Consider the following 26,497-nt stretch of genomic DNA (forward strand, 5'->3'; position numbering starts at 1 on the left):
GAATTCATGTGACCACCTGCTTTTGACGTCAAGGAGGAATTTTGCATCACATATCCTCGCTTTCAAGTTCAATTCCTCCCCAGCTCCTTTTAGCTCCTTTTAATTGCTCTCCTCTTGTCCTCGAAATGATGCGTTTACATTCAGACTGAAGGCATAAATCCTGTTAGCAACAACTACTTAGCAAGAGCTGTGATCCGTTCCTTTTAATTGGAAAAAAATAAAAAATAAAATTTCAAAATTGAAGATTATGCATTTTTTTTTTTCTCTTGGTAAAAAGAGAAATGCTCATCTTCAATGAATGGATTGGAAGAATTGTTTCCGCATCGTGAGATAGACAGACTGCAATTATTGCAGCATTGCGCGTTAAAAAAATAAATTTTGTTACATCAGCGCTGCTAAAAAAAATACAAATTAAATGAAATGAGGAGCAGTAAAACGGAGAAAGAACAACACGTGGAAAGTTTCTGGGGTAAACGTACAAACAATGAGATGCAGTACAGTCGTGGAAGGAATACACATGTCAGCACCACAAGATGCAAATTTTTCTTTGGATTTTCAGTTCAAGGTTACAAGAAAATGTATTTTTCAAGACACGGGACATTTTCACAGTGGTCGAGTCGGAATGCGTTGGGGGTCTCCCCCACCCCCCTCCCAGTCTTTTTCGTTTATATTGCTCGACTTGGTGAGAGTAACCTTGAAAAAGCTGCGATTTCCTCTCAACTGTTTTGTGAGCCTCATGAGGAGGGAAAGGAAAGCTTATGGTCAATATACTGTCATCATGAAATATTCATCTTCAAGGTCAGACTGGACGCGCAGGATACAACTGGAGAGAATGGCCGAGACCTAAAAGAGTGAAACTTTTCTGTTCCTCCCGTTCGGCATCGTCCTCATGCAGCCGACTCAAATTGGGCTTTGTTGGGAAAACAAAAAAGTGCTAATTATTGTTTTAAAACAATGAAAATCCAGAGAGACTGTCCACTGCAATATAATTGTCAGAAAGTGTACAAAAGCGATAAATGGAGCTTTTTGTTTAAAGCTTAATTTGCTTAACTTGATGAGGGAAAATCTTTTATTCGCTTCCGGATTCCAATGCGCTGCACGCCGATATCGCTTCGCGTGAGCAAATGTGAGATCTGCGAGCTTTGCGGTGCGGCCAGAAGCCCCCGAAGCTGCGGCGAAGCAACACAAAAAATTATCCAAGTCGAAATGTATCAAAACTTCAAAGTAGCGTTTGTGCTACTGTGCGCTTGGTGAGGGAGTATAAAGAAAAAAAACCAACAATGTTCCTTTCAATGTAGTGTGATGTGCCTTTCCATCCAAATCCCGTCTTTATCCTCCTCTTCTGCTTTTTTATTTTATTGATTATTTTCTAGGGTCCTGCTGGTATCAAAGGAGATAAAGGAGAAAGAGTAAGTCTTCCTGCTTTCTTGTACATTTTTTATCCTTGACGCTAAGAACTGTTCCAATTTCGTTTAATGGAAATATTACTTGCTGAGACTCACCAGCGGTGCTTCGATTTGAAGGAGTTCGCCGCTCTCCCCTCTCATTAAACTTTTTTTTTTTTTTTTTTTTTGAATGGAATGCAAAAGCATCCATTGTGCTTCTCCCTCCCGGTTTGCAGCGAAGCGAATCAAGTCAGCGTTTGCGTCGCATTTGACGAGAGAGCGATCAGAGAGCGAGCGTGCCTGCCGCTCGCCGGCCCGAATGAAAGCGCCGTCGGACCCATTTCATCTACTTTTACGGTCATTTGCGTCCGACTGCGCTTCATTGAACGGAGGAGGGGAGGTCGCGTCGCTCCGGGAAGCTTTCCCCACTCCGGATTGCAATTTTGCGCCCGCCGGGCGTCTTCCCGACGACGACGGTGGTGCTGTGTCATTCAATCATTTAACCGGGACAAGTTAAAACATTTATAGGAAATAGTCGCATGAAATATTTAGCACGCCGATGCCGCCCGCATCTGTTGTGGGTTTGTAGTAAAAGTAGCAGGCCGCATTTGACAGATCTGCCGGAGGGATTTCACCAAGCCCTGCGGAAGTTTTCTGGATGTTTCCGAACGTTGGATGACGAAAGGGAGCACCGAGTTCCTCCTCCGATGCGCTCGAAATGAACGATTGGGACACATCTGAGAAAATTAATCAGAATCTGAATCAGATTGAATGGCCAAGGATTTTTTTCTCCAGCAGTCGGTGCTGCCCTGGTACGACATACAGAACAAGGAACAACATAGCAAGAAGAACAAGGAACAAGAAACATTTCTGTGTATAGGGACTATTCCTTTTAAGACGTGCAAAATGTAAAATCTGTTATTACAATACAATTACAACACAATATTACAATAACAATCACACCTCGGGGCAATTTAGAGTGTCCAATTAATGTTGCATGTTTTGTGGGAGGAAACTGGAGAAAACCCACGTCCCGCCCGTACGTACTACCGTGGGTTTTTTTTTTTGGTCTTTTTTTGCAGGGTGACGTGCAGTCGCAGGCAGCCGTGCGCGCGATCGCAAGACAAGTGTGTGAGCAGCTCATTCAAAGTGAGTCATAAACAAAAAAAAAAAAACTAAACAAAAAAAAAAAAAACACACAAGACACATTAGCTACACTCACCACATGAGATTCAGTGCCATATTTATTCCCAAAATTCTGCTGAAATAAAAATGATGAATAAATGTATTTAACTTTGTAGATTGTGTGATTGTGCTGTTTCTTTTATCATTTTTTTAAATCTTATTTTGCCACTTGAGACAAGTTGTGTCAATTAAAGCACAGAATTAGTATCTTTGTAAAGGTAAAAGTACTAATACAATATTGGATTATATTCTGGTATTTTAAAGTGCCAGAGTGCAGACAGCACGCAGGAAAGTCCAAGAAACAAAAAAAGATGTCAGGCTTCACTTTGTTGCTTCGTCATTTTGCATCATTGCCGTCGTCATCATCGTCATCATCATGATCAATTCTTCCTGTTTGCAGGCCACTTGTCTCGCTACAACTCCATCCTGAACCAAATCCCGGTCCAGTCGGCGCATCCGGCGCCCGGGCCGCCCGGCGAGCCCGGAAGGAGGGGCCCCCCGGGACCCCAGGGAGAGCAAGGTCCGGCCGGCAGGCCCGGTTTCCCCGGAGCCAACGGGCAGAGCGGACGGCCAGGAGAGAGAGGTCAGGGACCGAAAGAGTTTTGAGTGACATGCAGACAAAACGGACCCGCTGGCAGGATGTCCAGCGTCAAAACGGAGGCCACCGGGAAAGGCGACTCCTGTCACTTTCTGAACAAACTCGCTAATTGGCTTCAGCCCATTATTGATCCGTCACATTCTGCATTGTTTATGTGCTCAGCTAACTTCATCGTTCGATATCCAACCAGCGCAGAAGCACCGTCGTGCCACAGCAAATTATCCAATTCCACTTAATTGGCTAGAAAATATATAATATATATATATATATATTTTTTTTTAACAACGTGTAATGTCTCTTAGTTTGATAAAAATACAAATTAAAACTTTTCCATTAGACTGCAGAAGGCCACATTAAACTCCCCGTTGCCATCTGTGTGATACAATTAAAAAAATGGCAAAAACGGACCGAGTCAGGCGTTTGTGAGTAAATTGAGACAAGATCCTCGTTAGTTCCGCAAATGGACATTTGGTGAAATTTTTCTTTGGTTTATACTGTGAGATTTTTCAAATGCCTGCGATTGGTTGGCAACCCGTTCAGGGTGTACAGCGCCTCCTGGCCGTTTACAGCTGGGATAGTCTCCAGCAGTCTCCGCGACCCCTGTGAGGATAAGTGGCTAAGAAAATGGATGGATGGATTTTTTCAAATGTCAAATTCTACAGCACAGATGAAAAATGCAACGTGTGGCATCATGCTGTCTCCAGGTGTTGCAGGGGAGAAGGGTGAGAGGGGGAGCCCGGGTGTTGGGAGCCAAGGACCAAGGGGCCCCCCAGGACCACCCGGTGAGATGAAACCCCTTCAATGATTACCCTTTGATGGCTTTGGATTCGTGTGTAGTTTACTATCTAAAGTACTGTATTTTCTGCACTATAAGGCGCACCTCATTATAAGGCGCACCTTCAACGATTTGCTAGTTTGAACACTTTTTCCATATATAAGGGGCACCGGATTATAAAGCACAAAGAATAGACGCTACAGTAGAGGCTGGGGTTACGTCCATCCATTCCATGGAGCTGCACTCAAGGCTCCATATTGATCCGCATATAAGGCGCATCGGATTATAAGGCGCACCGTCGGCTTTTGAGAAAATGAAAGGCCCTTAGGTGCGCCTTATAGAGCGGAAAGTACGGTACTTGAAATAGCAATCTGGATTTTTAGGAATCTTTTATGGCCGTGTTGGACGCTCTTTTGTTCCAGGGCATCGGGGGGTGGGGTGGGAGGTGGGAGGGGTGGTGGTTCTGATGAAGCGTGACCTTCTGTGAGCCATTAAGATCCCGGATCATCGGTCTTCACTCATTGATTTCACGGGTGACAAACGCGAAGGCCTTGGCAGAGGCCTACGTTGGCTTTTCTGTCCTAGCGCTGCTGGACATTTCTAGCGGCACATCGAATACCAAGTGCGTTCAGCCTCCGGACTTCCTTGCATTTCTTCCAACAAAACCACATCCGGATGAAGCACGTCGAATAAATTGCTTATAAATTGGAGCCATAATTGGACCAGCAGCTCAGTTTGGAAACTGAAAATGGGCCAATTCCGCGTGTTACGTATGAATTTCGACTAACGTCCCCTTTGTTCAAACCAGCAAAATGCGACAAGGCAGTTGTATTGCGTTTCTGACAATTTAATCTCTCTCACACACATCAACACAACACAAACGCGATAAAATAGCTAACACAAAATAGATGTTCATGAACAGAGTAGTTCACCCACAACGGCGAATAGTCACCAAGGTTGAACAAGTTTTCCCAAACAAGTAAATGTTCGTCCCAGCGGGTATTCCAAGTTAGTGAAAGTTCCAGCCAGTCCAAAAACGAAAGGTGGCAGGTGTCCGTGTGGTTAGCGTTCCAAGCAGCGTAGTTTCCCAGAGCAGGGGTGAGGTCGTAAGAAGAAGCCTCGTTGTCCGTCTTTCTCATCCTTATATAGGTAATCCTTGAAACATTTCAGACTTCCACGTCACAAAGAAAAGAAAGAGTTCACGTCACGCGGACCCGAGAGCATTAGAGGAAACCGCGTCACATCATAAGGACTTGAAAGTAGGAAAGGAAACTGTGTCACAAAGTACTGCATTACAACAACTTAAAACATAAAAGGAAAATCAAGAGAACAAAGAATAAAACTATACACACACATAACACGGGAGCAAATACCACGGGAGCGATAAGGTCGACCGCGGTTGCTGAGGTTCCCTTGGTCCCAACCACCAAAATGTAGGCTCATGAATCAGTTTGCCAGTTGCTGTTTCTGTCAGAAGAAAGAAAATCGATCGGTACGGTTTATTAGATCAGTTGCAACTGTGGCTGAACTTGGAAGGCAATTCGAGCTGTCCAGCGGGGTGCATTCTGTTTGTCTGTGGTCATTTTGTGATAAAGGAGATGTTGGGCAACTTTAACACTGCCCCGTAGACTCCTTTATGAATATTAAAAGTCATGTTATTTTAGAAATGAAGGAGAATGGCTCCAAGTGGACCATCTCGCTTGCCCAGATTTACTGCAGGCTTTAGACGACTCTTCAAGGGACTCCATAAAACTTCTGCTTGCTATCTGCTCTTATTTTCTTGTGGTTTCCTTCGCGCAGACTCGATATGGCAGGCGGTTTCCAAATTCTTTCGTGTCACTTTTGTTGGTGTAGGTGCCTGAAAAATGAAAGTTCAATGACGTCACCCACTTTGACCCAACTTTTACGCACCTGCTCTGGTTGCATCGTCAGGCTTACCGGGCGAGGGGCGCACTGGCAGTCAAGGACCCGTCGGGCGGCCCGGGGACCCGGGGGCTCCGGGGAGGCCGGGCAATCCGGGTCCCCCCGGACCGACCGGTCCGGCGGGCTACTGCGACCAGAACTCTTGTTTGGGGTACAACGTTGGAGGTAAGCACGCCGGCGCAGCGAAACGGGAGGACTTGGTGGAAGCACCACAGGGAAACCAAAAGCGTAATTAATTGGTATCATTGTCGTACTTGGAAAAAAAAGTACAGATACCTGGTTAAAAATAATAATAATAAAAAAAAAAAAAAACTCTGGCAAAAGTAGTTCCCGATTCATCCCTTTGAATTAAGTGTATTTTTATTCACTTTACTTTACTATTTACAGTAAAGCCTCGGCTCTCGAACGTCCTTGTTTTTGAACAAATCGGTTTTCGAACGAAAGTTGCGAGATTATTTTGCCTCTGTTTTCGAACGCCCCCACAAAACCCGGGAATAGCATATTGCGCTCGGCCAGACCAGCTGACCAATGAAAAAACGGAAGTGACATAATGCAGCTGACCCACCCACGACTCGTTTTGTTATTGTCAATTCGAATGCCTCACCAAAAAAAATGGAAATGACATAACGCGCAACCAGCGCACTTTTGTTATTGTGTGTAACGCAGCCTCTGTACACAGACGTGTCCCGGTAGTGACTGTTGTTTTTCTTCTTATTGAAGACGACTGTATTAACCCCCAATCATGGCTCCAAAGAAGGCGAGCTGCTTGTTTAAAGTTATTCTGCACTTTTGTTAATAAAAAAAGTTTACAAGGCTGGGGGCCGAGTCGCTACAGATACGGCAATGCGTGCCCAGGCTCGCGTACTCTACTACTAAAGCATACATTTTAAGCAAAAAATAAATATATTTCTTAAATTATTTTATTATATAAAGTATTTGAAGTAATCATGTAATTCTTTAGAAAGCAAATTTTTTTACGCTTGAAACACATTGTTTCTTTTTCCATTCTTTGTAATGGGAAACATCGATTCAGTTTTCGAACGTATCACCCCTCGAACCGTTTTCTGGAACGGATTGCGGTCGAGAACCAAGACATCACCGTACTTTTTATTTCCTTTTAAAGGAAGTACGCTTTTTTAATAACAAGCCAGGGTCGATTGGACTGAACGATTCCGAGGCAACTTTAACCTGTGAATCTGATCAATTCCAACCACTCTGATCGATCGTCCCCCCCGCTGTAGTAGTAGTCAGAGTGTCGTAGTATCCAAAAGTGTATTGACAACGCCAAATGTCTTTGTTTTTCTGCATTTCTCAGCCAAATGAATTTTGAATGAACAATATTTCTTCCACGTCAGACAAGCCAAATATTCTCCTTCTCAATAATCCATGCAGACATATTATCAAGGCAGGTCCTCCATCGTGAAAATATGTATTTATATATGAAAAGCGACAATGTGGACAACGGGCGGCACGTCCTCACTTTGTTATTGTTCTCATGAAGCTCTCAGCCCCGCACACTCATCTGACTTTCAGGACGAGTCGATGGATCGGACAACTGTCTGAGTGTCTGCCCGTGTAAACAAACTCCAACGCCGATGTGAATATTGATGGCGTCGACGGGGCTGCGTGTCTGGCGGTTCCTCTGCCGCCCACCCAAGCGATCACGCCTCCAGAAACTTGTGACACGCGTGTGGTGACGACGGTCTTCTCGAAGCGTCCCACGGTGACGCTTTTGTCCGCAGAGCCGCTTTCGTATTTCTACAAAATCGTATTACTGCCACACCAAAAGAAAAGAAAGAAAGGTTGGCTTTCACATAATTATGTGATTCACGTGATAATAAAAATAAATATCACATAATTATGTGAAACGTTACACATAATGCTGTGATGTGTTTCACATGATTATGTGAAATGATTCACATAATCATGTGAAACGCGACCTTTTTTATTTTTTGGTGTGGCAGAAATACGCTTCGGTATATTTCTGGATTTCATTCAGCCATAAGTTTTTTATTCACGTGTGATTCGGAATCGTTTGCGGTTACAGAAAGTCCAACATTGTTTCATTCCGTGAGTCAGATCTTATTTCATCGCCGCTTTTGCTAAAATGCACCCTCGACGAGAGAGAATTGTAACACGCTTGAAAATTGTGAATGCTGAAAAAATGAAATCGAGGTATTAATTGAGGACAATAACAATAAACGAACCCCCTATTACACTTTATATTCCGTTTTATGAACAAAACCTGCAGTGCTATGAGGCAGAACCCCAAAAAATGGATATGAAACAACTTCAGAGGCATCACATTTCTTCCCAATGAGGCAATCATCTTTTTAGGTGTATTAATATTGTAGCCCAGTGGTCTCCAACTCAATTTACCTTGAGGCTGCTGGAGGCCGAGTCCGACTGAGGCTGGGCACGTGCAAGTTCAATTTGAAAAAAATCCATCCAAAAATCTCATCCATCCATCCATTTTCTTTGCCGCGTATCCTCACGAGGGTCGCAGGGAGTGCTGGAGCCTATCCCAGCTGTCAACGGGCAGGAGGCGGGGCACACCCTGAAGTGGTCGCCAGCCAATCGCAGGGCACATCGAGACCAACGGCCGCACTCCCAATCGCACCTGGGGACAATTTAGAGCGTCCGATTAATGTGGCATGTTTTTGGGATGTGGGAGGAAACCGGAGTGCCCGGGGAAAACCCTCGCAGGCACAGGGGAGAACATGCAAACTCCACACAGGCGGGGTCGGGATTGAACCCGGCGCCTCAGAACTGTGAGGCCAACACTTACCAGCTGCTCCCACCGTGCCGCCCTCCAAAAATCTCAAAATGTCATTTTTACTTGTAACATGAAATCATTTTAAAAAGGTGTGCAAAACTACTGCAAACGTTGACATCAAACTGGGTCGATGCCACGCCCCCGAGAGCCAAATAACCCACCGTGATTGGTTGGCACATCAGCTCTGCGCACAACCCTATGAAAGTGCCATTCATATAAAACCCGAGGGCCGCATTAACATTAAACTTTCATATTAAGGAGAGAGGCACAAATTATCGTCTCGTGGTCCACAAATGGCCCGTGGGCCGCCTGTTTCAGACCCTTCCGGTGGACAATGCAAACTATATATTGTGTATTTTTTGTGTGTTATCATCGCAGTTCGTACTCAAAGGCAATTCATTGTACTACCTGTGAATAAAATCACAAAATCCACCTAAAATCTGAAATTATTGATCAGTGGATCACACATCCACAATAATATCGTATCAAATACTATATCGGCATTATGTAAAAGAAAGTAGTTATACTGCTAATGTATAGGCAAAATATTTGGTGCACTTTCAAACTCAAGCCCACGCTGTCTCAAAAAATGGATTTCGAATTTATGTTGCCCAGAGGGGCGCCACGGTGGATCGGCTGGTAAAGCGTTGGCGTCCCAGTTCTGAGGACCCGGGTTCGATCCCGGTCCCCGCCTGTGTGGAGTTTGCATGTTCTCCCCTATGCCTGCGAGGGTTTTCCCCGGGCACTCCGGTTTCCTCCCACATCCCAAAAACATGGCACATTAATCGGACGCTGTAAATTGTCCCCAGGTGCGACTGCGAGTGCGGCCGTTGGTCTCGATGTGCCCTGCGATTGGCTGGCGACCACTTCAGGGTGTGCCCCGCCTCCTGCCCGTTGACAGCTGGGATAGGCTCCAGCACTCCCTGCGACCCTCGTGAGGATACGCGGCAAAGAAAATGGATGGATGGGTGTGGTCTCGAGTCTTTGCAACCCTCCCTTGACGTTTGACGCCGCCGCCGACTTTCTTTGGGTCGTCTTCATTTTCTCGCAGTTGAACACTAACTAACGATTTCCCCGCTCGGGCCTCTGCAACCTGCTCCGCTTTTGCAGCTCAAGAGTTGCGCCCATCTTGGTGTCTTCGGGTGTTCTGTGCCGCGACGCGAGGTAAACATCTTTTGTGCTTCCTCCCTTTCCTGCCCCCCCCCCCCCCTCCCTCCACGACTCAAGTTCAGCGGGACTACGGCAACGATTACTGAGGAGCGTCGGCCCCGTCTCCCTCGACGACGTCCTCGAGAGCTCCATCTTCCTTTGCGATAAAGAATTGCAAGCATTTAAAATCTTCCCTCCTACTGGAGTTATTCCCCCCCCCTCCCCCTCTCAGAATCACTTCATAAAGAGTCGCATTCAACCGAGCTTTGCTATTCCAACCCCGTACTTTGAGGCAACCCTGGATTTATAGTTGACCAAAAACAGACCATAATAATGCCGAATGCGTCTTCGAATCTCCTCAGCGCTAATCTCCTCTTTCAAGTCCACTAACACGCGATGAATACTTTTTGCTTGTTGGCTGATTTCTTCGCTGTTTGCCTGCTTGGAAAACGGGCAGAACCCCCTCAAATTCTGGGTCTGTTTCTAGAGGAGATTTTGATCCCTGCATGCTCCTCACGTGGTTCCAAAGCTTCTCAAAGTGGTGGCGGGGCATGATGATGATTTTTTTTTTTTTTTTTTTTTTAAGACGCCCTGAGGGGCCCCAGGCAAGAACAACGGATCAGCAAATCTTTTGTTGAAGATTTGAAACCCTGCTTCAAAAAGACAAACCTGCTAGCAGTGGACCGAATCGGCTGCCTGGGGCCCCCGACGACTGCTAAAGGTCCCTCTGAAGGGGGTTGCATTGGCGGTGGTGGGATTTTTTTGGGAGGGGGGGTCCTAAAAATCATCCGGGCAGCTCTAAGTCTGCTCCACGAATGGAGCCTCAACCACCCCAACCCCCCCCCCCCCCCCATGTGTGTGCTAAAACTGATTCCGCAATGTTCCTCTCACAGTCCAAACTTTGCCACACGGCGGCTATCGGCACTACGATCACGGCCGCAATCGAGCTCACCACCCGTCTGCAGTCGCGTACGGCGACGACCGCGGAGGCCGAGATGACGAGGAAGAGGAGGAGGAGGAGGAGGAGGAGGAGGAGGAGGGAGGTGAAGCGGACCCTTATTACTATGGTTACCCCCCTGGGCCCTATGGCTACGGATCCCCTGCGGGCCCCTCCCGCTCGGAAGACGCGGAGCTACGGTCGCCGGGCGTGGTCGGGAGGTTCCCCCGAGACGTCGTCGTGGCGGAGGAGCGCCAAGGGAAGGACTCGGGTGCTTGAGTTGCCCCCCCCCCCCCCACACACACACACGATTCAGAAGCTGTAGCAAGATGCACCCCCCCCCCATGCACCTGGTGAAACAATGTAAATATCTTTGTGGACTCTTGTATAATATTGCAAAAAGTGCCTGATCTTTGTTTTGTTTTCATCGATAAGCCGAGGCGACGTATAGAAAGCCGTCCGAGCGTTGACTCAAAAATTGTTTTGTCCTCACTTGTAAAAAAAAAAAATTGACCTTTCCGACTGGTGATCTTAAGCTCCGCCCCCTCAGCCATGTCCCTCAAGCTTCCAAAATGGTGACTGAACACAACAGGTTTGAAGTCGATTCTGTATCACGTATTGCAGATAATATTGCGGTATGTTTTTTTTTTTGCCAAATGCGTCCGACTCGTCCAAGAGGGTTCCACAGAGAGGTCTCAACTATTTCACGCAAGGATATGTACACAGAATTCAGATTTTGGACGGAGCAGGACTCAATGTCAGAGTTACAGCCAAACGTTGTCGATCGATGTTGACGCCTCACAAACTTTATATTGAAATCCAACATGATAAAATAGTGGAATAGTACTGCGCATGTAAAGCAGGGTGAGTACTTTTCACTTGGAAAGATCGCGTTTGACTTGGCTCGTAATCGAACCTGGTGCTCTGTCTTAAAAGTTCGATGTGATACAAATAGGCCAATAGACATTTCTCTTGCATGACATATCGCGCTAACCCGACTCTTCGGCATAAAACATGACACACTTCGTTCAGCAGGTCAGTGATACGTGAACAAAGTGAAAGTTGTTCTCCTGCAATGTATAAAGCGCTGATAATATCAAACTCAAAGATACGAACATACAGCCTTGTCTTTGTCGATATTGTCCACATTTAGTTCTACGTGCGCTCTTCCGTGAGCCTTAATCCATCGTAGACACTTCGTCAACTGTGTTTTTAGGCTTTGGAAAATGAATCAAGCGGCCCCCTTGGAACCTAGCCGGATATCTTTCATCAGAATTGCACATTCCCCAAGCGCATCTGAGGACCATCGTCTTCGTAACATTAACGTTTCCAAGCGCAGGCTACTGACAACCAGCATTGCTTGTGGGACAATGTGGCGAGAGGGGCGTGTCAAGACAATGCGGCTATCTGATTGGCTATTACTGTACGAGTGATTGACAGGTCGGAAAGGTCCATTGAGCGTACCGATAGAACGGAATATCTCGCATTTTGACATTTGTTAACTTTATAGTAGTACTGACAGCACGCAGTGTTCAAAAAGAGCGACGAATGGCACACCGGTTGCAAACCACTTCCCTAATCATTGTTAAAAGTACAGGAAATACTGTTGTTGAAAAAATAAATTTGAGGCCCTTGATGTAAAACAATCGAATACAAAATGGTTGACAGAGCGCAGCTGTTGCCCAGTATTCCTTCTGCCCGTGCCACGTCGACGTATTCTTGCTTGATTGTGCGCCGTTCGTAACCCCGAAACGCTGCACGTTGGTGCGCTCGGAAACTGAGGACGTGAACCCGCCTGAACCCGAAAGCGATTCATCTGTCGTCTGCTTCTCTTCAGCCGATAAGAGAATGAAAATAACCCCACGACCTGTTACCTGAACACTGTGGAAAAACATACTTGTTGCTTTCAATTCTGTTTTTACTGCTCCCCGTTTGGGTCGTCCGAACCCGGCATAAAGATGAAGACGCCATGGCTACATGATGCGCTTTTTGGCTTTCTGAAGTCTTTCGAGTTCAGAACAGCAAGGTGAAAAACATTTAAAAAAAAAAACCTTTCTCGTCATGACTTCGACATACAGGGAGTCCTCGGTCTACGACTGAGATCCGTTCCGAGAGTAGCAACTTAACTCAAATTTCGACTTGAGTCGGATTCCATCTTTAAAGTCAGAATTTACATCAAAATGCTTTGTATAAAAAAACTAAGACCTTGAAATCAATAAGTTGATGTACGTAGCATTACTGCTCAGAGGTGGATGGAGGTGAAGAAGGGGAGGCTGTGCTTCGCTATTGCCGAGGAACCTGGTCCTCAATCCTCTCCATCTCGACAAGTACCAAAGAACCTCGTTTTGTGATCATTGTATCCGACATAGGAACGGAACCCTTCACATGCGCTAAAATATGGGATTTGTCTTTAATATTTATGACCACGGTCGACCGACTGAAGCCTTGGTGGTGTTGCCGTCTCTCCTATCTCCAACCTTTTTATGATCTTGAGCTTCGTTTCCATGGTAATGGATTTTCTTTTGACTGCAGAAGCATCGCTAAAAGACACAACTTTCTTCTTTGGGGCGATAATGTCTCAAAAGGAGGGCGAAAAATGCCAAGATACTCCCAGCGCACAAACACGGACGAGCATCAGCCAGACAAAATGTCGGACGGGGGACGGGCGTCGTAAAGTCGAAACGTCTTGGGTCGAGACCGTCTTAACCCGAGGACTCCCTGTACTCTTGTATGATGATAAAAGCCCAAGGAGTCACGAAACTCAACCATTTAGTAAACAAAAATCAGGAAAAAAAAATTTGTTGATTCACATCAATAGACATCAAACAATGATACGACATATCTTTATTATGGTAAATAATGTCAACGCAGGACATCGATTGTCGTAAGGGTTTACGTATTTTATTGTTCTCATGTTGAGCCCGGCCTCGGTTCCTTGGCAGGATCCAGTTCGTAGTCCCAAAGGTTGGAACTCGTCCACAAGCACACACACAAAAAAAAAAATGGAAGTGATCTTTTTCTGTTGTTGTAATTTTTTTTTTTTTTTTTTACAGAACACGAAACGTGTCTCATCGCATGAAAGTATTTATTTTGTTTGCTTTTATAACCAATAAATCTCTGAGACAACTGTTCTTTGGATTGTGAATGTTACACAGAAAATGTTCATACTGTGTAAAAAAACAGTAGTTTTAAATTGTTTAATAGCCTATTTTACAATTGATGCAAAAAGTCTACTGTTAGCAAATTAGCAGTTTTACTCATCTCATTTTTAAAAGGATGTCTGCAACAAATGTCAAGAGAAACAAAACTGTTCAACGTAACAGGAGAATTGGATGTAAAACTGCAAAGATGGCGTTGACGTGAAAATCCACAGCAGCCTCCGTTGCGGTTTCACTCTATCTTGAAGTCTTGAGGTCTGCGGCGTGGAGGGAAGACAGACAGGAAGCGCGTTAGCGGTCGAGATGATGGATGACGCCTCATCAACATTTTATCTGGGTTTGCTTTTGTTTTTTCAAAATGATACCAAACCCAACATCAGATTTATTTATTTTTTTTAATCTGTTGTTCATCTTTCATTTCTGGCCCGAGTCAGATATTATCACTTGGCAGTCTTTTGACCTAATTGCCACTATATCAACTCTCGCTCTGTGTTCCCGTTGTTTATTTTCCGTCTGAGCGTTTGTTTGATTGCGTGTGTGCGTTTTTCTCCCAAGTCCCGAGTACAATATTAACTATGCGCTTAATATCACCCTGAATGACCCCCCAACCCTGCCCGAAGCTAAAATGAGTCATAAAGACAGAGTGAATATTAACAAGGGGAAGCCCCCCCCCCCCCCCCCCGCCTTGAACAAAACAGCCTTAACTTAACCTTGACGACCGCACCGAGGTGACGCTTATTGGCTAAAGATTGGACCAGTGAAGAATACCGGGTCGCCCATTTTTCAGCGCGCACGTGCACAGCGACGGCCGACCCCACACACGGCCCCCCGAACATGGCCGCCGCTTGCACAAAATGCACTAAATCGCGCTGGCTGCGCATGCAAAAGCAGGACGGACGTGCTGACCTGAAATTCAAAAGGTGTTAAAAGAATTTATGGCTCTGTAAAAGGACTAACTCCCCCCCGCCCCTGCCACCAGCATGTCAATTATATAATATTATATATATTATTATATTATACTATAATTATATATGTATATATAATATAAATGCAGACATTCATTTATGACCTTGCGTGTCTGCTTGACGATCACTCCAATTAATCAAAGCAAATTCAATTTTTAATCGGGACAGCGCACCCCCGAAAAAACTGCGACGCGAGATTGATCCCAGCACCAAATGTAGCAGTGCGCTGGCGTGACCCGTGCAGACGTGAGGCAATGCAGTTTCATCACAAATGACAATTGGATGTTAAGTGCACGGTAATTCTTTGGCTTTTGTTGATTTTGATGGACTCAAGACAGACACTTTCCATTAAGACACCTGGGAACTCGAATAAATTACAGAGGGGGGAAAGAAACAAAAAAACAGCACAACTGGTTTCTATTGAAATTCAAACATTGTCACTGTTTACTTGTATCAGCCGAGAGACTGGAGAGTTGAGTCCAGGCTCCTTTGTCCCCCTCCCCCCAAAAAAAGACGACTTTTAGGAAGGAGTTGAGTTGAGATTGAAAAAAAATTAACGAACAAGCGTCAAGTAACTGAACCAGGAGAAGGTCCAAAGACCTGACGGGAAGAGGATCTTTACTTATGCGCGAGGCCACACGCCGACATTTCAATTATTCTTATCGTGACAGCAAACGCGGGCGTCACTGTCATCATCCCGCAGAAATACCCCTGACAAGCCATGAATACCATTAAGCCGTCCCGCCGACAAGAAGTGAGTGTGACATTTTCCGCCCCGTTTATTCAAAGTTTGTCGCGGCGGCCGCCTGAGCGAGACCTGCAAAATCGCGAGCGACGTCCCCCTCGAAATCAATGCGACGGAACGAGCCGAAATGAAGGCGGCCGACCAGCGCGACTCGACCGGCGAAGCCACAATGGATAGGACAGAAAAAAGTTTTGGTCCAAACGCATTCCGGCAGGCCGCGACGACGAGCGTCCGGTCGGAGCCCAGACCTCATCCCGGATGAATGAATATACCGTAATTTCCCGTCCTTTAAACCGCAAATTTTTTTCCACACGCTTTCACAAAGAAGTGAAATAATCCAAACACATTTGGTGATTTAAACCTTTAAAAGATGACTGACGTTTTAATTGTCTCTTAAGACGTATTATTTCTGTAAGTTTTAGTTGAACACCAAATTGTTGGACCTTTGAGACGTTTAATTGATGGCGTTCCACTGTATTTATCTCGTTTTTTTTTTTAAACTTAGCCACTACAGGATCTCTGGAGATCCCGAGTTAGCGCTTCATCTTGCTTGCATGAGCAGCTGCAGCGCTTCCAACCATCTGGAAGCTTCCTTCCCTCGACAGCAGCAGAGAGTTCGAAATCGTCAAGTAAAACGGCCCCCAGCGCGACATGTCCCCCCTCCTCGTCCTTAACCTTTTTCCGACAGCATTGCACCGTTTAGGGCTGTCGCCGCGTTCATCTCATTGGTGTACTTGTGGCAGTGTCGTTGTACGTACGGCGTCCAGAGCCGGGGGTAGGCGTCGATCTCCTCCTGCGTGTACTCGCTGAGCTTCCTGGGGATTTTCCTGGGCTGGGGCAGCTCCTCCGTCAGGTTGGCTCGGATGTCTTCGGGCAGCTCCTGATGACGGGACGGACGCCGAGTGAGACGCGGCGGGCAGGATGGCGTGAAGTGAAGATGAATTGCAATTTAGCGCAGACGATATGCTTCAGAGCAACCCATATTAGTTCAAATCTGCTATAGAGCTCGTGCACGTGATGTCACCATTTTCACGCCGCCATATTGCAGGTCGAAAAGAGCTGCTCGACAGTGTGGGGGACATCGAACCGGAGCCGGATATTCACAATGCCCGAGACTTGTTGTGCTGTAGGTTGTTACAACAGATGAGACACATATTCGAAAAGATCATTCTAAGGGGATACCAGCAGAAAAGATCGATGGATTTCGGCAATTAAACGTGACGCATGGTGCCCAACCAAATACACACGACTGTGTAGCGATCACTTCACTACAGGTAGGAATTATTCTTCTCAATCTCAAATTCCCGAGAAGTATTTATAATGCCAAGTTGGCTCATTTGAGAACAATGCGTTAAAAAAAAAAAAAGACAGGGAGTCGTCATCAACATACATGGAAGCGTGTTGCGGACACATGTTAAACTTTGTTAAACCTCTCCCCGACAGACTTTTTTTTTTTTTAAATATGCATTGCTCTCAAATGAGTTCAATGCGTATTTAAAAAAAGAAAATAAACCGTCAGTCACAGTGATGTTTACGTAGGTTAACGTGTGGCCGCAACGCGCTTCCGTGCACGGGGGCTGAAGCCTATCCCAGCAGTTTATTTTTCATGGATCACATCACATCATGGATGGACAGATGGAAGTCAAGTAGCATAATACTGGCATAAAAGGTCATAGACGGGCTAACAGAGAGTCAATTTAAATAATTTGTCTACAAATTTGTATGTTTACTAATGTAGCATATATACTATTAGTTGATAACATGCTTTCCAGGAAAACAGTAACTGACCCAAACATTTTGTTACAAGTTCAGAGTTGTAATTACAATGGCGTGAAACCGTGATATTTTTGCTCAAGGTTAGCATACCTATGTAACGAACCCATGCTGAGTTCAACACTGAGCACTCGCACCCAGCCTGTCCACTGAATAAAAGCCATAAAAAAACATTTTTTGGAATTGGTGATATAGCCAAGCCACAAACGATAAACCCAAATATAACTAAAAGGAAATTCATTGGGTGCGTTCCAGCCACCACTAAAGTCACGTCTTGCTCAAAAGCACGTTGGGAGTGCTCAGAGAGCAAATTGCCAGCTTTCCACTAACTTATTTTCAGAGTTACACAGCGATAAGGTCTCGTTCTCTTGTATTGTGCGCCTCGCAGTCAAGAGCTACCGCTGCTTTTGAAACCTTTGCATGACCTTAAGATATTCCTCTCCAAGGCCTCGCACTGCCTTGTTAATGACTCAAGGTGGGTGGAGATAAATATTCATTACGGCGAAGACGCCGTGGCATCAAAAAGAAACTTCACAGGCCACTTGAGGGGATTCCAAACAGGTCCCTCTATGGAAGCTTGTTACTAGTCATGAAAGACGCACACGAACACAGCGGGGATGGGGGGGTGTCATTTTTATCATCATGTGACCCACTGTGTCCCACTCTGTTCGCAAAATATGATGACGACGCTTCAACGTTGCCAAATCATCATAATGGGGTTGGCGTGAAGATTCCCTTTCACCCAATCGGATACGAGTCCAGCGCGTTTGTCTTGCCACATAAAAAAAGCTGCGGACTGAATATGGAAGCACATCGTGAAGTTCAGTAAGTAATGTGGCGCCACCTACTGCTGGTTGTCGACACTACAAGACCAAATAAGTTTCAACAAAGACAGAAAACAATCCGATAAATGACCCGCCATACAAATAAAAAAATAAAAGGTGGTAGTTTTCAAAGTGGAGGTTGTTGCAGCCCACCCACGAACCCACATACCCTTGAAAATGTTAAAGGGGGGGGGGGGGTTAATTTCCAGAAAGGGGGGCGCGCCCCAAAAGGTTTGAAAGCAGACAGTAAAATACATCTGATGGCTGGCGTGTACATACGTCTTCAGGAAAGATGTGCAAGCGCTGCATCATGGTACGCCGGTCCAGGTTCTTCGGCAGCATGCCGTACACGGCGAGCTTCACGATCTGGCGGGAGGAAACGCGTTTCAAAATAGCGCAACGAGCAAAGTGATCAACTAGAAGGAAAAAAATGTAACCTTACTAATCTCAAACAATGGAAAAGAACAGAAAAATAGAACAACAAATCCTTGCAAAAGATTGACGAAGAACATTGATGTTCGGCAAATATAATTGCAATTACTTTCAATCATCCGTCCATCCATTTTCTTTGCTGCTTATCCACACAATGGTCGCGGGAGCTGGAGCCTATCCCAGGTGTCAACGGACACGAGGCGGGGTACACCCTGAACTGGTCGCCAGCCAATCGCAGGGCACATGGAGACAAACTGCCGCACTCACAATCCCACCTAGGGGCAATTTAGAGTGGCCAAGTAATGTTGCATGTTTTTTGGGATGTGGGAGGAAATCGGAGTGAAAACCCACACAGGCGGGATTGAACTCGGACCTCAGAACTGTGAGGCCAACGCTTTACCAGCTGATCCACTGTGTAACTTTCAATCAGCAATTTGAAATATCCATTTATAGTAAGAATTATTTCTTCATTTCATACATACGTCGGACAAGTTTCATTTGGTTACAAAGCCTGACTGATGATGTTCTACATATTTATGTGTTATTCGTATTCATTTGGTGTATTATTATCATGTACCATTATATAGAAAATTGTTTTTGATTTAAAAAAAAAAATTATGTATGTTTAAACAATCGCTAAACTTAACTTTGGACGGAAATGTTCAAACAACAATAGAGGTGTCTAAATTGATCCATTAATACGATCCATTTTGAATGCGATCTGTGGTTGACACGACAACAGCTGATGCATTTTTTTTTTTTTTTTGCTTGTATTTTTACAAGCCGGTACTCCATCCAAAGCATTCTGGAGTCGTTTGAATGTAAATTATGACATTACAGAAATCTACAATTAAAAAGCTGCAAAATTGTTGTGTGCAATTGGACAGTGCGCTGCTTGTTGTGCCAAGTGCAGGTGAACTGAAGCCTGTTCCATATGGCTCGGATTCAAACCCCCAACCGCAGGACTGTGAGGCTGATGCGCTAAACACTCACTACAGTGCCACCTTAAAATTTTTTAGTACAGTATAATAAAAGGAAAAATATATGTAGCCAACCTCAAAACGCTAAATAAGCTTTGAGTGGGTATAGTGAAAAGATGGCAGGTGCGTCGGCGGCGCTTACCGCTTTGGGGTCTTTCTGATGGAGCTGCGCAGCCGTGACTTGTTTGAAGCCCCCAGGATAACTTTGGAGAAAACCAAGAAAACGTTGAGCAAGAACTGAGAAACGTGTTTGGTCCTTGCTTGTGATTGTTCGACACAACAAGAAACTTTCCAACATCGTCTTGTCTTCTGTTTCCCACCCTTTGTTATTAGAAAACTCTCACGGGCCAACGCCAAGGGAAAAAAATGTCACAAAAAGTAAAAACACTGCAATAATAATAATAATCTTTCCTTGATATGCTTACACAAATACAGTGGATATGTCATTGGCATAGATAAACACTTGCATTGGATCATTTCAATGGCAGACCAGATGATCTCAGTGGTTGTGAATCACAATTAGGGGGACTTTTCTAAAACGAGATGCTCGGTTTCCACTCACCCCGTGTGTGACGAGTAGACTTTCTGCTCCCATTTGTTTCCAGAGAAGGCGATGTGTTTGCTGTTGATTACCACCACATGGTCACCACAATCGCCTGCACACACGGGACACTTATTCAGCTCAAAGCCAGGCGCAAACGACATAAAGACAGACGCACAAACAGCTGACTCACTGATTGCATGATAAATAGGTTTGTGCTTCCCTTTGAGCCTGATAGAGCACATGGTGGCTATTTTCCCTGGAGGCTGCAACCTGGCGTCGATCAGGAACCACGAGCGAGCAAATGTGGCCCATTGCTAAAAAGATAAACAACAATTTTATGAGATGGAACGCGGCCTTCACTGAGCATTCTTGCCACCTTTCCGAATCTTCAGTCTCAGTAGACTTAAGAAGACTCAGTATCTTAAATTGAAGGCCATAGAATGTTGCAGTACTTTACAGCTCTTCTGCAATTGTGTTGGAGAAGTGATGCATGGAATACATTCCACTAAGAGACACATTAAGCTTCTAAATGGACACAAAACAAATACCCAGCAATTACCTATTAATCATAATCATATAGAACTGGCACATTATCATAGAGATATTGTGGAACGATACCGACCTAGAGTGTAATAATAATCGATTATGCACATCAAAACATTACTAATGCATCTAATTCCGTCTTTAATTTGTCATTTGACACGAGTGCAATTTGTCTAGAAATTAAGATTTCAAAGAGATGAATGACTTAATTATATCAAGATAAACTGATTGACTGATCAGGTAGTGTGCATCCTTAAATGTTTACCCACCGTTTATTATTACCTGTATGTCAAAGAAACAAGAACAACACTTATTCATATATTAATACTTCATGTCTGACACACCTTCTCCCTTTGGCATGGGCCAGCTAAATGGCTAGCGTGAAAACTGACAGCGTGGATTGTCGATATAACGTAACAGCACGGTAAGCATGATACAAATATCAAATTTGAAGGGAAAAATATATTACCTGGGCAGATCTAGAGAAACTTGACATTTTGAGAACACTACAAGCTCATCCTTCCACCGTTTTAGCTTGACCCCCAACGTGACAACAGTGCGTTAAATATTTGTACTCGTCTGAAACATTGTGTAGAAATCAGTTCCGCAAAGAGTATTCGTGCTACCTTCTGCGTAAACGTAATCTTTTGTTCATTTGAATGTGTTATATTTTGAAATATTTTGTGTCTAAAATGCAATGAAAATGCACTTGAGCGTCGATGAATGTTTTCTAAAGGTGGTCCCGCTTTGCGCCAAATGTTAAGTTTCTACACGAGTTTATTTTGCGATGACACCATAGTTCAGCTTCCTTCCTGGAACTGACGAACAGAGGGCGCGTAAATTCCATAACAACTCAACGCTGCATTTGCTTCTCTTCTTCTCGAAAACACCCACAAAGTAGACGTCTTCCTCTCTTTAGTGATATTTTTTTTCCCCAATTCTCTACTTATTCAATAGGCAGTGTGTTGAACATGAGAACTTTGGAGGAGGTTCGGGCGACACTTGAGATCGCCAAGCTGAAAGAGGACGACCTGCAGAAAACGATCCAATGTTTATCCCTGGGGGAGAACGTCTCATCTCCCGATTACTGTCTGATGGAGTTGGACGACACACTGTGCAAACACCTAGAAGCGGGTAACAGGTCGGAAGTTGACTTGATGTGTTTTTTTAATATTGTAAACGATATTTGAAAGCGTCCGCAGACATGACAGTGATGTCGATTTTTGTTTGGCAGCCTGGTGATCAGAGGGGATAAAGACGAGCACGCCGTGTTGTGCAGCGGTGACAAAACGTACGACTTGAAGATCGCGGACACGTCCAACCTGCTGCTCTTTTTGCCCGGTTGCAAAACGCCTGAACAGCTCAGTATCAGCCAGGAGAGCACGCATCTTCTTCACGCTCAGGTTCACGACTGCAGATGCCAAATTCCGTTGCAGTTCCATAAATGTTGAGCCGTCAAGCCATTTTCGACTGACTTAGAAGTTACATTATGCTGTGTTTCACTTTGAACCTATATTTTTTAATTCAGACAGCCTAATGTCTTTATTTTGCATCATTTGTCTTGGCTGCAGTGCTTCAAGTATGTGGATGTTGAAATTTTTGTGACATGCAAAGATGTCCAGATCCTTGGGAATCAGGAGTGTTCATCGATGTAGCAAGCTGATCGTTTCTCTTACCAGTCAAATTTTGAATTCACTTCATACCTGGCTAGTCCAGAGTAATGTCAAAAATAAACAACTCAAGTGAGTTCCTCCCTCTTTGCAGGTCTGGGGCTTTTGCAACAGCTACTGGGAAGTGAGAAGACAGCGTCCGAAAATGAAGAAGCTGCTGAGAGTTTTAAGGGAGAACCCATATGAAGGACCTGCCTTGGGAGGGCAGGAGGAGAACACAGAAAACACGGTATCATGTTTTCCTTCCTTCAACCGGCTGCTATTTTATCACTGTTAGTACAGTGAAGCCTCGGTTCTTGAACGTCCCCGTTTTCGAACAAATCAAAATTTTTTTTTTGCTTCTGTTTTCGAATGAAAATCGGTACTCGAACGCCCCGGACCAAAACCCGGAAATAACACATTGCGCGTGGCCAGACCAGCTGACCCATAACGCGCTTTGTTGTGAATTCCCTCATCCCCAAAACCCCCAAAATTACATTGCGCGTAGCGCAAGCAGTTGACCCGTCCACGACGCGTTTTGTTATTGTCAATTCGAACGCCATCTGAAAAAAAACAAAACGGAAATGACATAACGCGCGTTATTCTGTATAACGCAGCCTTGTTTAAAGTTATTCTGCACTTTTGTTAAGAAAAAAAGTTTACAAGGCCAGGGGCCGAGTCGTTCCAGATACGGCAATGCACTCCCACCCTAGCGTACTCAGCTACTAAAGCATACATTTTAAGCAAAAAAAAAAAAAAAAAGTCTCATTTTATTATAGAAACTATTGAAACTATACATGTATTTCTGCTATGCAGTTTATTATCAGGAAAAGCTGAAAAAAAAATGCTTTAGAAAGCCCAATTTTTTAGGCTTGGAACGCATTATTTCTTTTCCCATTCATTGTAATGGGAAACATCGATTCGGTCTTCGAACAAATCACTTCTCAAACCGTTTTCTGGAACGGATTGTGGTCGAGAACCGAGGCATCGCTGTACTTATTGACGACAACACACCCTACACAGTGGGATACTATTTCTTTGCTGTACTGTATTTCCTGTCAGGCACTGGTTCTCAACTGTTCTCACCCTGGTCCCCGCATTTTTCTATTGTCGCTATGTCATGATCCATCGGCTAATAAAATAGTCCCAAGTAGCTTTGTTGCGATTACCAGGTCATTAATGAACAATACAAACACTTTGGGTCCAAGGATTGATCCTTGTAGTGTACCGTAATTGATTTCACATACTTCTGATTATTATCTTACCAGACAATTTTTTTTCTATTATCCAAGTAGCTTTTTAACTCGAAAGCTAGGCAAGAAGTAGTTTTCCTGAATTATGTTTATCTCACAACCTGCTGCAGTACACCATGGAAGATCTACTGGACACGATTCAAGCTAGCGAAGAGGAGCTCAAGACCCACTTGACCGCCATCCATGCCTGTCAGATAAATGGTGAGAGCCACGATGACACACACGCCTCGCTGTCCCATTCAATCACCGCTGAGGATTATTAACGTCAGGGCCAGCGCGTGTCAGCGACCAAAAAGACATTCGGCGTCCGTGTGCGTGTTTCTCCAGGCCGCTGGCGTGTACTCGACTCTGACTATGAGATGAAGTTGCTCGGTCACGTGACTCAACTGGTGGACTCCGAGTCGTGGTCATGCAACAAGGTCCCACTGCAAAGCAGTCTGGAGGAGCTCGGCCCGCTCGAGCCCAGGTTAGCCTCAACCGTCACTTCAGCGCGTGAACTGATTAAAAACGCTCGCAGTAACGTCGACTCGTTCACAGAGAGATGATTGAGCACTCTTTGAACTGCTACGGGACACGCTACGTTGAAAACGGTGAGTAACGTTCGCGCGAGGCGCAGGAATTGAGAAATGGCGTTTCACGCGTCCGCTTGCCCTCCGAACAGACGAAGTGTTTTACGCGCTGGACGAGGCGAAGGTTTGCCGGGCCACCGCGCTCATGCTGCTGAAGAACGCCGTCAAGTTCAACCTGAGCGAGTTTCAGGAAGTCTGGCAGCAGAGCGTACCGGACGGCATGAGCACCAGACTGGAGCAGCTCAAGGTTTGGATCGGATCGCCTCGTTTTTGTTGTAGAGGACGTCACGAGGATGTCGTACTACCTTCAGAGCTTCGCCCTGGTGGATCGCAGCTCCTGCCCAGAGACCATCTGCCTTCTGCAGGTTGAAGATCTTCCCGAGGACACGATGGAGCGCTTCAACCATCTCTTCACACTGCGAGAGAAATGGACAGAAGAGGATATTACGCCATACATCGCGTAAGTGGAATCGCTTCTTGATGAGTACGGGCGCTTTTTTTTTGGTCACATGTACAATATTCAGTAATATATATTTATTATTGTTGAATATTAGGCGGCAATGTTCACTGTAAGCTGTGCAACTGCGCATTTGCGCACTCTCGGCGTCACTGTCATCAGTGTGTATTTGCTATTTATTTTGTAATTGATTCATTTATGTAATGATGACCATATCGCGATTAATGTCGTCCTACCTGCTCTCCAGGGACCTGTGCAGTGAGAAGCAGACCACAGGAGCACTGCTGACCAAATACGCTCGCTCTTCACTGCAAAATGGCGTCAAGGTGTTCAACTCAAGGCGGCCGATCGTGACTTAAACTCAACTTAAAATTCCTCCCATCGCTTCTTTTCAGTCAAACCTCATGACGTGCTTGTTAACGTTGTCCTTGTGCTGATTCTGAAACTTGGAATTGACCCTGCAGTTGGGGATATTCTGGCTTCTTCACTTTTAATTGTAAAAGAAAAAAGATGTTCATCATTATACATTATTGTTATCAGTATTTGAGTGCCTTGTTCTTTTTTCACTTAGTGGCTGCTATGTGGCAAGTTCTCCACAAGGTGGAGGCACACAAGGAAAATCCATCAAAGTGTTGACGGTGTACACCAGGGGTCACTCCCTTACTTCCATCAATTGGAAGTGATTGTTTTCACATGATAACACTTATCCATCCATTTTCTGAACCGCTTATCCTCACCAGAGTCGCACGTTTCTAATAGAATAAAGTGATCTGTTTCTTACTACGCTTATTGTATCCATCCATCCGTTTTCTTTGCTGTTCATCCTCACAAGGGTCGTAGGAGTGCTGGTGCCAACCCAGCTGTCAACAGGCACGAGGGCACATAGAGACAAACAGCCACATTCACAATCACACCTAGGGGCAATTTAGAGTGTCCAATTAATGTTGCATGTTTTTGGGATGTGGGAGGAAACCAGAATACCCGGGGAAAACCCACGTAGGCATGGGGAGAACATGCAAACTCGACAAAGGGAGGGCCGGGATTGAACCCGGGACCTCAGAACTGTGAGGTCAACGCTTTACCAGCTGACCCGCCGTGCCACCGCTTGTTATATCCATCCATCTATCCCATTTTCTTAGCCACTTATCCTCACGAGGGTCGCGGGAGTGCTGGAGCCAGCCTTGCTGTCAACGGGCAGGAGGCGGGGTACACCCTGGACTGGTCGCCAGCCAATCGCAGGGTAAATAGAGACAAACAGTCACACTCACAATCACACCTATGGGCAATTTAGAGTGTCCAATTAAGCTTGTTATATTGTTGCAGATAATTATTGTTAGTAATAATGAACATATTCAGTGTCCTCACATTCAAACTAACTTGAGCAGAAGCGTACATCAAACTGTTCGCCCTTCGCATGAATACCCAAGTTATCAAAAGTTACTTGAACATTAAAATCTATAATAAATAAGATGGCAACCATACGGGACAAAAAAGTGAATATAAAGTTGTTTGGTCTTAAAAAGAGACCCGAAGAAAGTAAAAGAAGCGAGTCCCAGAAATGACGTCTGCCGTTTGAGCGCGCGTGCGGCTTCCTGCAGCTCGTGTCGGCGCAGATGTGTGACTCATCGTGCTGAAACCTTTCCCAAGTGTGCGTGTGTGTGAATCAGCCCATGAGCTCAGCAGACACTGACAAAAAAAAACCCAAAACAAAACAAAAAGTGATTTAAAGCCTGTTGCATGTTACGACAGCATCCAGCGCAGTTTCTAAAGGGCGTCACTGATGGGAAAAGGTGACTTCGCGCTGGATTGGGAAATGGTCTTTTATGCATAATTATGGATTCTTGCCAATTTTTTTTTTTTTTTATGTTCCCTTACGT

The 26,497-nt window shown here is 45.0% G+C and overlaps 3 protein-coding genes across 7 annotated transcripts in view; 2 read left to right on the plus strand and 1 right to left on the minus strand.

Moving 5' to 3' along the window:
- Positions 1 to 13,654, plus strand: part of col14a1a (collagen, type XIV, alpha 1a) — a 107,525-nt gene extending 93,871 nt beyond the window's left edge. For 3 of the 5 annotated variants that reach the window (XM_061819066.1, XM_061819065.1, XM_061819067.1), the window contains 6 exons: positions 1,374 to 1,409; positions 2,468 to 2,534; positions 2,971 to 3,153; positions 3,873 to 3,950; positions 5,876 to 6,031; positions 10,685 to 13,654. In XM_061819066.1, the coding sequence (XP_061675050.1) occupies positions 1,374 to 1,409; positions 2,468 to 2,534; positions 2,971 to 3,153; positions 3,873 to 3,950; positions 5,876 to 6,031; positions 10,685 to 11,007 (843 nt within the window). In that variant the 3' untranslated portion in view covers positions 11,008 to 13,654. Of the gene's footprint in view, positions 1 to 1,373; positions 1,410 to 2,467; positions 2,535 to 2,970; positions 3,154 to 3,872; positions 3,951 to 5,875; positions 6,032 to 9,869 lie in introns of those variants that run through there. The other 2 variants (XM_061819068.1, XM_061819069.1) reach the window with 2 other exon arrangements.
- Positions 13,655 to 13,791: 137 nt separating this feature from the next.
- mrpl13 (mitochondrial ribosomal protein L13) lies at positions 13,792 to 21,341 on the minus strand. The gene is made up of 7 exons (XM_061819071.1): positions 21,162 to 21,341; positions 20,340 to 20,463; positions 20,168 to 20,261; positions 19,748 to 19,808; positions 18,473 to 18,559; positions 16,355 to 16,476; positions 13,792 to 14,143 (listed from the first exon to the last, which is right to left on the minus strand). The coding sequence occupies exons 1-7, from the start codon at positions 21,186 to 21,188 to the stop codon at positions 14,119 to 14,121; spliced, it is 540 nt and encodes a 179-aa protein (XP_061675055.1). The 5' UTR covers positions 21,189 to 21,341; the 3' UTR covers positions 13,792 to 14,118.
- A 167-nt stretch (positions 21,342 to 21,508) lies between these two features.
- On the plus strand, positions 21,509 to 25,567 carry dscc1 (DNA replication and sister chromatid cohesion 1). The gene is made up of 9 exons (XM_061819070.1): positions 21,509 to 21,833; positions 21,927 to 22,095; positions 22,457 to 22,591; positions 23,705 to 23,795; positions 23,922 to 24,060; positions 24,132 to 24,184; positions 24,256 to 24,410; positions 24,475 to 24,623; positions 24,868 to 25,567. Exons 1-9 carry the CDS (start codon positions 21,664 to 21,666, stop codon positions 24,977 to 24,979), a joined length of 1,173 nt encoding a protein of 390 aa, XP_061675054.1. The 5' UTR covers positions 21,509 to 21,663; the 3' UTR covers positions 24,980 to 25,567.
- The last annotated feature ends 930 nt before the right edge of the window (positions 25,568 to 26,497 follow it).

Source organism: Syngnathoides biaculeatus, chromosome 5 (genome assembly GCF_019802595.1).
Source record: "Syngnathoides biaculeatus isolate LvHL_M chromosome 5, ASM1980259v1, whole genome shotgun sequence".
NCBI lineage: Eukaryota > Metazoa > Chordata > Actinopteri > Syngnathiformes > Syngnathidae > Syngnathoides > Syngnathoides biaculeatus.